Source organism: Symphalangus syndactylus, chromosome 13 (assembly GCF_028878055.3).
Source record: "Symphalangus syndactylus isolate Jambi chromosome 13, NHGRI_mSymSyn1-v2.1_pri, whole genome shotgun sequence".
NCBI classification, from domain to species: domain Eukaryota; kingdom Metazoa; phylum Chordata; class Mammalia; order Primates; family Hylobatidae; genus Symphalangus; species Symphalangus syndactylus.
In genome coordinates, this window is record NC_072435.2 from 58,239,711 (window position 1) to 58,251,057 (window position 11,347).

The 11,347-nt window shown below is 49.3% G+C and overlaps 1 protein-coding gene across 1 annotated transcript; it reads right to left on the minus strand.

Moving 5' to 3' along the window:
- Window positions 1–575: 575 nt before the first annotated feature.
- SCGB2B2 (secretoglobin family 2B member 2) lies at window positions 576–1,644 on the minus strand. The gene is made up of 3 exons (XM_055236358.1): window positions 1,584–1,644; window positions 1,255–1,439; window positions 576–679 (listed from the first exon to the last, which is right to left on the minus strand). Exons 1-3 carry the CDS (start codon window positions 1,642–1,644, stop codon window positions 635–637), a joined length of 291 nt encoding a protein of 96 aa, XP_055092333.1. The 3' UTR covers window positions 576–634.
- Window positions 1,645–11,347: the final 9,703 nt, after the last annotated feature.

The window sequence follows — 11,347 nt, forward strand, 5'->3', positions numbered from 1 at the left end:
GAGCTTCTGCACTGAGGGGTTGTGGGGTAGAGGTAGGGGGAGAAAAGAGGACAGCTTGGATAGGTGGAGATGGAGAAGTGTGTTAAGGTTGATTTCCTGGGTTCAGAAAACAGGTGTATCGACTGGGCATGGTGGCTTATGCCTGTAATCCTAGCACTTTGGAGGTTGAGGTAGGTGGAACATTTGAGGTCAGGAGTTTGAGACCAGCCTGGCCAACAGGGCAAAACCCTGTCTCTACTAAAAATACAAAAATTAGCCAGGCGTGATGGTGTGTGGCTGTATTCTGCTACTCAGGAGGCAGAGGCAGGGGAATCGCTTGAACCCAGAAGGTGGAGGCTGCAGTGAGCCAAGATTGCACCAATGCACTGCAGCCACCCTCCTCCCCGCCAAAAAGAAAACAGGCATGTTTATGCTACACCTGGTGAGTTTTTCCTCAGTGGCGTATTTTCACACTTGGACCCTGGTCACACTCTGCACATGCGGTCACAGACAACCCCACACAGATGCCAGAACACAGAGCTGAGCTGCAGGTGTTTGTTGGGGTCTCTGTAGTGATGAACAGAGCCAGGCCAGGAATGTGGGGAGCCGCAAGGAAGGCAGGAGGGCCAATATCTGATCTGCAGGGGTCCTCAGATCAGAAGGATGCATCTGTGCAATCGTTGCTCTCAAGAATCTTCTTCTGTTGGAAAAAGAAGAAAGAGAGGAGCCGGTGGTCTCTGTGAAAGACTCCCCAGATTCATCGTTATTGCCCGGTCCCAGAGCCCAGAGGAGCTCCTGAAGTGTGTCTGCTTCTTGGGGATCCCAGGCTCTGGACAAAGATGGTGGATGTGGGTTGTGACTCCTGCTTGAGTGTGACTCTGCGTGTGTCGGTGTAACACGTGTATGCATGTGTGTGGGCAGGCATGGGGTGTGTGTGTTGCTGTTAACAGCATCCTGTGCGAGTGTGTGTTGCTGTGTGCTCATCATCAGTGCATTGGTGCAGTGATTGTGGTTCCCTGCATGCCCAGGCCTCTCCCGGGCACCAGGGGCAGAGGTTCTCCCCTTGCAGAGTTGCAGCATCTGGGCCAGGGACTTGGAGACGTGAGGCAGGAGGGCCCTGTTGGGGCAGGTGGGGGACTTCATCTGATTTTGGGCATCCTGGGATGTGGCTTCGTGCTTAAAATGTGGAAGGCAGGATGGAAGGCAAGTGCAGGGAAGCGCAAGCCTGGGACATGTGGCCATGTAGTGTGTGCAGGTACCCCCGGGCACACTCACAATAACAGCGAAATGAGCGAGTCTTTCTATCACGGAGACATTGGCAAAGCATTGCTGGACCTTGAGGAAGGACTCCTCTGTCAGGGGACTGGGGTTATAACGAGCAAGCTCCTCCTTCAGGAGGTCTTGGGACACATCAAGCACAACATTCGCAAGCAGTTTATCGATATCCAGGCAGGCATCCCCTGTGGTGGATGAAGTGAGATAAGAAAGCAGAGGAGGTCAGAATTCAGCGAAACCTTCCATGGCCAGTGAGATCTTGAGATGGTGATGAGAGTGAAGGAGCAGGGCCACCCGCTTCCTCCCAGCCCTGCTCGCCTCTTTCTTACCCAGCTGGACGCTGCAGATCAGAGCCAGCAGAAGAGCACAGGTGGCGGATGTCACCCTCATGACAGCAGAGTCTGGTCCCAGCAGGCACAGGCAGGGAATTTGGCGATGGGTGAGCTTTATGTATATCTGAACAAGGGACACGCCTCTTCGTGTGTGTGTGTGTGTGTGTGTGTGTGTGTGTGTGAATGTGGTCAGGGCAGGTCTGCAGAAAGACCCTTGGCCCTGGGCCATGCTGTTGGGGTGGCAGTGTATCAGGAACTGGGCTCAGCATGCGGTGGGAGGGGTTGGGTGTTGTGACATTCTCCGTCCTCCCTGGAGCTCCCTGGGATTGGGAGCAGGCTGAATACTGGTGTGAGCCTGCAGGTCCGAGTGTGCATGCACATGTGACCCTGTGTCTTGGCAAACATGTGTCTGCACTTGGCACGCCCTAGCACAGAATCTGTCACCGAGTGCTGGCTCAATAAACATTTGCTAAGTGAGTGTGTTTGTCTGAATGGATAGCACATTAGGTGCAGCTTTTTTTTTTTTTTTTTTTTTTGAGACGGAGTCTTGCTCTCTCCCCCAGGCTGGAGTGCAGTGGCGCGATCTCGGCTCACTGCAAGCTCCGCCTCCCGGGTTCACGCCATTCTCCTGCCTCAGCCTCCCGAGTAGCTGGGAATACAGGCACCCGCCACCGCACCTGGCTAATTTTTTGTATTTTTTTAGTACAGACGGGGTTTCACCGTGTTAGCCAGGATGGTCTCGATCTCCTGACCTTGTGATCCGCCCGCCTCGGCCTCCCAAAGTGCTGGGATTACAGGCTGGAGCCACCACGCCCGGCCAGTAAACTGTAATTTAGATTCAAGGAACATTATCTGGAGTAAAACACAGAACCTAAAGGACATGAGATGTAGCAAGTGTGTTAGGGACACATATGACACAGTGAAGGGACTCTACATGTTGGTGACCAGCCTCAACACCACCCGTAGGGTACCCGAAGTCCAGTGGCAACAAAGGATTGAGAAAAGACAAGTTAAGAGTGAAAGGTGGGGAGCCAGGGGGCCAGTGCAAAATGTGGACGCTGCAAAAGGCGCCGAACTCTGGTCTCCACACTATTTATTGAGTACAATCACTTAGATCTAAGAAGCAGATGTTCAGGGTGAAACAGTGAAAGGGTGGCAGTGCGTCACAGGTATAATCTATAGCAATAGCGGTTTAAGTGAATCTCCTTTGTGCTCAAACAGCATATCTTTAACTTATCGGAGAGTAGCTAGTGGGAGCAGGCTTAACTACGAGCCTGCACATCTGTCCACATTCCAGTGTTTCAAAGAAGTGTCTTTCTCCTTGAACACAGTGTTTACAGAGAGGACAGCGGGTCTTGCTCTGAGCATGGGAACATGATGGCAATTAGGAGGCTTTCCTCCTCAGAGGCCTTTTGTGGCTTTCCACAACTTATTCCCATATTTTTATGGCCAGTTTATACAGGCACCCCACAAGCCCTTTTCCCACAAGCCCTTTTCCCAACACCTAGATATGAGGGAGCCGATGTCACTCATGTGATTTCTGTCTCCTGACAGGACCCTGAATTGTAAGGGTGACCCCAGGGGCAGAATCAGCAGATGGGGACAGCTGAGGGTGGGGAAGGCAGCAGGGATGCTGATGCTTGTATACTTGGGTGCCAGTGCCACTCCAATAGTGGTTTGTGCCCTACTGTGTCAAGGGTGGGTCTGTCTAGGAGCACCTGAGGGACACACCCAGTGCAGAGGACGCTCACTGAGCTGCTGAGAGCCATGCAGAGGACGCTCACTGAGCTGCTGAGAGCCATGTAAAAATGCGGAGCAGTTCCTAGATTAGGCTGTGCCACCCACACTGAGTGGGCTCATCTCGGCCAGGCACGAGCCATCACTCTGTGCACGTAGAGAACCTCATAGCAGCGCCCCGCCTAGGACTTGGGCCTCTTAAAGGACCTACTCAGCATTGGGTAGGATTTAGAGTGGCCGTCACCTGTGGCAGGGCCCTGAACACCCCCACGTTCCAGTTGTAAAGTTGAGTGGATGAGTTGACAGTTGGACTGGCAGACACTGAAGCAGGGGCTATGGCTGAGCAGGGAGGATGGAGGCCACTGCCACGCCCTGGTGGGCCACCTGCTGTGTCGTCCCTGCCACCTGTGGTGCCCGCAGCCCGGGCTGCAACCTGCACGGTGCAGGCGTCCATGTGCGCTGAGACCCTCAGCCGGCTCTGTGGTCTGCCCCGTCGTGTGTGCGGCACAAGGCTTGGGTGCACGTGTGAGAATGGGATTGTGTGAGTGGAATGCGCTGGCGGGAGCTTGTGGGGGGTGTGTGTGGCACCTGAGGTTGGGGTGTTGACTGTGTGGGGTGGAGGGTCTGTGATTATATGAATATGAGGTTGTGATTGTGGCTAGGACGGGCTGTGTGGCTGCCTCTGCCTCTGCATCTGCGTCTGTGTCTGAGAAAGAAAGGGAGAGATGGGGGAGGCCTGGTGTGGGGACCCAGCAGGGCAGGGACAGGGGATGTTTCCTCGCTTTACACCATTTGGGGACCCTCCCCAGGGGGAAAAGCCAGCTACAGTGGAGAAGCACTGGCTGAGTGGGCTTCGTCCTGGGGACAGAGGCTGGGAGACTGAAACTGAAAGGTGTGGGCTCCAAGAGGGCGGCAGTGAGGCTGAACAGCAGAGTCAGGGAATAGAGGGCCTGGGAGCAGAGGGCCGCCCTCCCTCCATCTTCCTTCCTTCTCTGGACCCTAGAGTGCTGTGTCCCCACCCAACCCCCACAGCTGCAGGTGGAGCCAGCTGGAGGGCTCTCTAGAGGGAGGGGGGTCCTCTGAGGGCAGAGAGGGCCAGGAGGCTCCCTGAGGACCTGAGGCCCCGCTGGGCCTCCCAGGGCTGGGCCTGTGGCTCTGATCTGCTTTGCCCTGAGAGGGACATGCTCAGTGGGGGGTTTGTGTAGCTGTCACTCAATCACCTGCCTGTGCCCAGCCACTCATCTGTGACTCCCATCGGCCCCACCGAATACACATGTGAGTCTTCAAGTGCCATGAAGGGAAGTTCCTGCCTGTGTCACACGCATCCATCCCACCTACCACACTGCAGGTTACAGGACTGCCCCACAAGTGCCACCATGCCCGCCTGAGGTTACCTGGCACACAGGTATCCTCACCTGCATGACATGACCAGATCGTGCACTTTCTATGCTAGTGGCAGGGCCAGGGCAAGCTTGTATCTTCAGCCTTGGCGACACGAAGGGGTGGTGGTGGCTGGCGGCCAGGGAAGTCACCAGGCCAGAGACATCATCTACCTCCAGGAGAGTGTTGATATCAGACATCTCCCGTGCACCCCTTTGAGCCACCTCAGCCTCACCTGGGACTCTGGCTGGCACTGGGACCAGCAGTTCCATGAAGGTTTAGACCATCTCTAGGCCTAGGAAGGGCCTCCCTAGTCATTACTGTGGTCCGGGCTATGCGCCTTGTGACCAAGGGCTCTGGGCAGCAGATGCAGCCAGCCAGAGTGTGGGGGTGAGGGGCCTGGGCACAGGAGGGACACGAGGCCTTCCCTGCACCCCCATGGCCACCATTTCAGAGGGAGGACAGCAATTGTTTGGTTTTGTCCTGTAAGCAGCAGCAGAGAGCAGGGCCCTGGGCACGTCCAGGGCCAGACAGGCATCCCATGCTGCAGCCTCGGGGCCTCCAGGGCACATGATGGGGCTAGTGTGGGGGCATCTCTTGTGCCAAACACCTGGGCAGGAGGTGCCCTGGGGCTGGTGGGTGGCTCAGGGCGTTTTCAAGAGCCGTGTTAGGACAGAGAATCCTGGAGCGAGGGTGCAAACGGGGCAGAGAATGGAGGGGTCGGGGAGACTGCTCCCGCTGCTTTCTGGCCTCTAAGTGGGGGTGATGGGTGGTTGGTGAGTGGCAGAATGGTCAGCAGGAGCTGCAAGGCTGAGCCAGGGAAGTGGAGGCAGCAAGAATGCAGGCCTTGCCTGAGGCTGACTCGGGGCTAGGACTTCTCAGAGGCTGGGGCCCTAGAGCTCCCGGACAGGGAGTTTGCAGGAACAGTGACGCAATACACGACAAGTCACACCTCGACACAACACAACCTGGCACAGCAGAGCACCATGCAGTGCACTGGGCTGCAGCAGAGCACGGAGTGGGGTCTGTAGGCTCCAGGGAATCATGGAGCAAACTGACCTGAGCTGCGTCCCTCAGCCAAGGCACAGGCACCGGCCTTGAGCCACCCACTTCCTTGTGACAGCCTCATGCCCTGGTGTCCTTGGGGCTGAGGACAGGGCTGGGGCTGCTGTCCAAGGTGAGGTCTGACTCTAATCCCCTGCTTCTAATCCCCAGTTGTTTGAGGAACTTGGGCATCCTCCAGAGGACCCGGTGGTGCTGGTGAGGATTTTTGGACACCTCAGCCAGGCTTTTGGGGTGGTGGGGTCTGGACCCAGGTGGGGAACCATGAGGCATGGCTTTGCTGGGATGGGGAGGGTAGGGGCAAGAGTGCAGCTGGGTGTGGCCCTGTAGGCACAGCATGTGGCATCTGCCAGTTCCCATTCCCTGCCTTGCTTCTAGCCTGTGCTGTGGTGCAGGAATCACTTTCTTGTGACAGGTCCATGCCCTGGTCTCTCTGTGGCTGAGACAGGGCTGGGGCTGGTGTCTAAGAAGAAGTATGACTCTAATCCCCTGCTTCTGATCCCCAGTTATTTGGGGAACTTGAGCATCTTCCAGGGACCCAGTGGTGTAGATGGGATTCCTGGGCTCTTTAGTCAGGCCTCTTGCCCACCTGGCCACATTGGCTCCCACTCAAATCTGGCCTTGGGGCCTGCTTGGCCCTCTGCTTACCGAGTCCTGTGGTTCTCTGCCAGGCACCATTGGCCCTGTGGCCAGGCTGGCACCTGGAGAATGGCCTGTCCCCAAATCCTGCACTCCTCCCAGCTCACCTGCTTTGCTTTTCTCCTGCACTGGGAATTGGGAGCCAGGTTGATACTGGGAGAGGAGCTCCCTCAACTGTAGGTTCATCTTAGAGTTCTGGGACAGGGTTTTGTGAGATGAGGCTTTCCAGAAGGGCCTGGAGCTGGTGAGCCTGCTGAGCAGGGAGTGGTCCCACAGCAGAAGGATCTATGGTGGAGGAGTGGGGTGGGTGAGGAGGACGACCCCGCTGTGGAGGTGTTGGGGCAGGCAGGTCACGTGGGTGCAGCTCGCCCTTTCTCCTTCTCCCCATCTGTATTAGTCTCTTTTCATGCTGCCAATAAAGACATACTCAAGACTGTGCAATTTACAAAAGAAAGAGGTTTATTGGAGTTACAGTTCCATGTTGCTGGGGAGGCCTCACAATCGTGGTGGAAGGTGAAAGGCACATCTCACATGGCAGCAGCAAGAGACAGAATGAGAGCCAAGCAAGACAGGTTTCTCCTTATCAAACCATCAGATCTCATGAGACTTATTCACTACCATGAGAACAGTGTGGGGAAAACCACCCTCATGAATCAATGATCTCTCACTAGGTGCCTCCCACACACTTGGGAATTATAGGCATACAATTCAAGATGAGATTTGGGTGGGGACATGGAGCCAAACCATATCACCATCCTCTCTTCCCTCCCTGTCCTCTCCTGTCTTTTGCTCCCTGCCCTGTTCTCTCCCTCTTCCCCCTGTTCTTCCATCTTCCTGCCTCTCCTCCTCCTTCTCCATTTCTCCCCTTCTTCACTTTCCATTTCTCCCTTTCCTTCCTCCCCTGACCGCTAATCGTCTTTCTATTGTGACATAGAACACAAGTACGGAGACGTACACACCCTGTAAAGTGTATCTTAAGTGATTACTGTAATGCACACCTCACAATACCTCCTCCAGTTCAAGAAAGATCATTGTGAGCCCCTCAAGCCACCAGCCTCACCTCCTAGAGTAGACCACTGTCCTGATTTTGTGGTTTCTTGTTGTTTTAGTGGATGGTTTTTCTAGCTAAACATCTTCACATACAATAAACTTTAATTTTGCTCTTTTACAATTTATATGGCTGGGATCGTAATGTGTCTGTTCTCCCGTATCTTACTTTTTTTGTTCCCCTTTGTTGTTGATATTCATCCATGTTGCTATCTCCATGGTTTAAGTATACCCTGGTACACTGATTCTATTATCATGAACAACACTGTAGGGAGCTTTCAATTGTTGATGTCTTGCACATGTTTCCATTCACATTTGTTGGGGTTTGTGCCCATGTGTGGAATTTTAGGTGATAAGGCATTCATATTCTTGACTATCCTAGGAAACAGGAAACCTTGAAAGCAGTTGTACAATGCACTTCCCCAGCCACACTGTAGTATTTCCTGCTGCTCTAGATTGCCACAAGCTGGTATCATCAGTGTTGTGTGAACCATCTGGTAGGTAGGTGTCAGGGGCATCTCACTGTGGTTTCCATTTGCATTTTCTGGTGAAATGAGGTTGAGACCTCTTCATGTGTTTATTCATCATTTAGTGAAATGTGAATGGAATCTTTCTTCCCATTTACATATTGCATGTTCTTTTCTATTTTTTCCACTTCTGATTGATTTGTAGGAGTTCTTTCTATATTCTTGATAAGAGCCCTTATTTGGTTAGTTGTTGAAAATGTCTTCCCCGACACTACTGTGGATTAGCTTTGTATTCTTTTAATGGTTTTAATAAAAAGAAGTTTAAAGTTTACTATAATTAAATTTATCAATGCTACTTTCTGCTTAGGGTGTGTGTGTGTGTGTGTGTGTGCGTGTGCGTTTTGTTTATGTAAAAAACATTCTTATCTCATGGTCATAAAGATATTCTTTTACATAAAGAGTTGCAAAGTCTTTATTATTTTGCCTTGTCCATTGAGGTCTATAATCCACATGGAATGGACTTTTGTGTAAGGTGTGGGTAAGAGTCCAATAACTTTTTAATTATTTAGATATCCTGTTGTCCCAGTACAACTTAGGAGAAGATAATCCTTATTCTACTGCTCTGTGTCCTCTTTCTCAAAAATCAAGTGCACCATAGAGGGCCGTAGTTTGCTTGTGAGTTCTCTATTTCGTCTCACTGGTCTGTTTGTCTCCATGCCAGTGTGGCACTGTGTTGACTACATACTAAAGCTTTCGTTCTTGACTCTGGCAGAGGGAGTCCTTCCACTTTGGCCTTGTTCCTAGAGTGTCTTTGCTAGTTTTGGCCCTCTGCATTCCCATACAAGTTTAGAAACAACTTGTTGAATTCAATTTGGAGAGAACTGAAATTTTGATAATATTAAGTATTCCTCTCCATAACGCTGGTACATGTTGCCGTTTATTTTGGTCTTCCCTATTTTCTCTCAATAATTTTTACCTATATATCTCTGTACCACTCATATGCATGTATTAATTTATTTATTCCAGGGCACCTGCTATTTTAATGCCATTGTAGATGTTATCTTCTCTTAAAATGTACATTTATACATGTCTGTACTGTTGTATAGGAAATTTTAATTATTCTATATTGTTTTGTATTCAGCATTTAAAAAACTTTTAATATTTTATCTGTAGATGCTCTAAGACTATTTATATATAACTCTATCTAATGCCTATTTGTTTATTCCTCTTCAATCCTCAGATTTTTACTTGTCTTGCTTTATTGCATTGTGGAATCTCTAATACAGTGTTGGGTAACAATGGTGAAAGTAGGCTTTTTTGTTTAGTATCTGAACCCAAGGGGAAGGGTTTCTTGTTTGTGTTTTGTTCTTGACAGCTTTTTATTTTATAATAATTTTTAAATTTTGGCATAGTTTCAGGCTTATGAAAAGCTACAAAAATTTTTAAAAGTATTTCTGGATACCCTTCATCCAGATTCAAAAGGATGGCTTTTGATATTTCACCATTACATACAAAGTTTAATGTAGGATACTTTGGTAGACACTCTTTGTTAGATTAAGGATATATTATTCTGTTTCTGTTTTCCCAAAGTGCTGGGATTACAAGCGTGAGCCACCGCGCCCGGCCTTCTGTTTCTGTTTTCTAAGAGCATTTTTTTAAAAAGGAAAGATAATGAATTTTAGAACACATCTTATTTACATTTAACAAAGTGTGTATATAGTTTTTTCTTAGTTCTGTTAATGTGTTTTAATGTATATCAGATGATTTTTCAATGTGAAACCTGACTTGCATTTCTGAGATAAATCTGCCTTAATTGGTATTATTATTCTTTTTATATATAATCTCATTGACTTTGCTAATATATTGTGTGGAATATTTTGTCTATGTCATTGAGTTGTTGGATTTTGGTGTCAGGATTATACCAACCTCATTAAATCAATCGGGGGATGCAGTGGTGGTTTCCATTTATTCTAAGAGATCTAGTCTACCCTTTCCCCAACCTGCTCCATACCCCAGAACATGGCCTTTTCTGGATTGCATCATTGGGCTACATTGCCCTTTGTTTTTTTTGTGGATTGACACATTGGAGATAAGGCAGGATGTGAAAAGGAAGAGGAGGGTGAGATGAAGTAATTCACTCCCAGCTGACTTCCCTTAGGGCTACAGGTTGGCAGTAGCTGCACCCCTCTACTGATGGTCAAAGGTCCCGTGTGCTTGACCTTTCCTGCAGTTACTGGTCTCAGTTCATTGTAGTAATAGCTCCTTTTCCTTATCTCCCTTTAGATATTTTGCTTTTGCTAGCCTTGGGTGTTTTCTTGTTGGCTTCTTTAACTTTGCTCACCCCACAGCCAAGAGCCATTCATTAAACTCTCCTCAGGTGTCCCATGTGAGTTTGTCATTTCTTTCCTGCAGGGACACTGATGGATACAGAGAATGAACCATCATTTTTTATTGTTTTGAAGAATTTGTGTAAGGTTAGAGTGGTTTCCTCATTAAGTATTTGCCAGAACTTTCCAGAAAAGCTATCTGCATGGGATTTTCTTTGCAAAATCTTTAAAATTTTTAATTTAATTTTATAGGTAATTAGAGGACTGCATGGCCACCAGCAACAGTTGCAGATTCTTCTGGGCAATAAAACTCGCAGACTCAATAGATGTTCTCCTGACTCTAAATTAACTTAGATTTATGAAAGGACAAATAAAAAGCATGTTCAGCATTTTCAGTGTTATTGGTGGGGTGAGAGATGTCCAGCAGCAGCAGTCTAACATTTCACACCACCACTCAGGAGGATAGTTATTTAGGAATTGAAGTTAATGTGTATGAGGCTTACCTTGGCATGTTCATGTATCACTGTCTGATCCAGAACATCTTACAATACTGGAGGACAGCTCCATGTCCATGTTAGTTCAGGAAAGTCATTGTCTTGCTTTCCTGACAGTCTTTTACATGGTCCTAATCATGTCTTCATTCAATGTCCATACACCACTCACTGCCCTCCCAGTTCAGGTGCAGTCCCCCAAGCAAAACTTTCACAATAAACAATGCCTGAAATGCAGCATTTCTCATTGATCTAAGTCCATTCTAAGGAGACAGTGCTGGAGGAAAATGAGAGAAATGTCGTTGTTCCAGGATTATTTATAGAGAGAGAGCCTAGGCCTGCTGTTCAGTTTGCCCATAAGGACTATGCAGGGTTTCGCTTTCTTCTCATGTCAGTATTTTAATATTTTTCTTGGAATGTAAACACTTCACCTAATTTAAAATATAGACAAAGTTTTCTTAATATCTTACTTTTTAATGTTTTATTACTTGTTTTTTTTTTGAGACAGAGTTTCGCTCTGTCGCCCAGGCTGGAGTGCAGTGGGGTGATCCGGGCTCATGGCAAGCTCCACCTCCCGGGTTCACGCCATTCTCCTGCCTCAGCCTCCCATG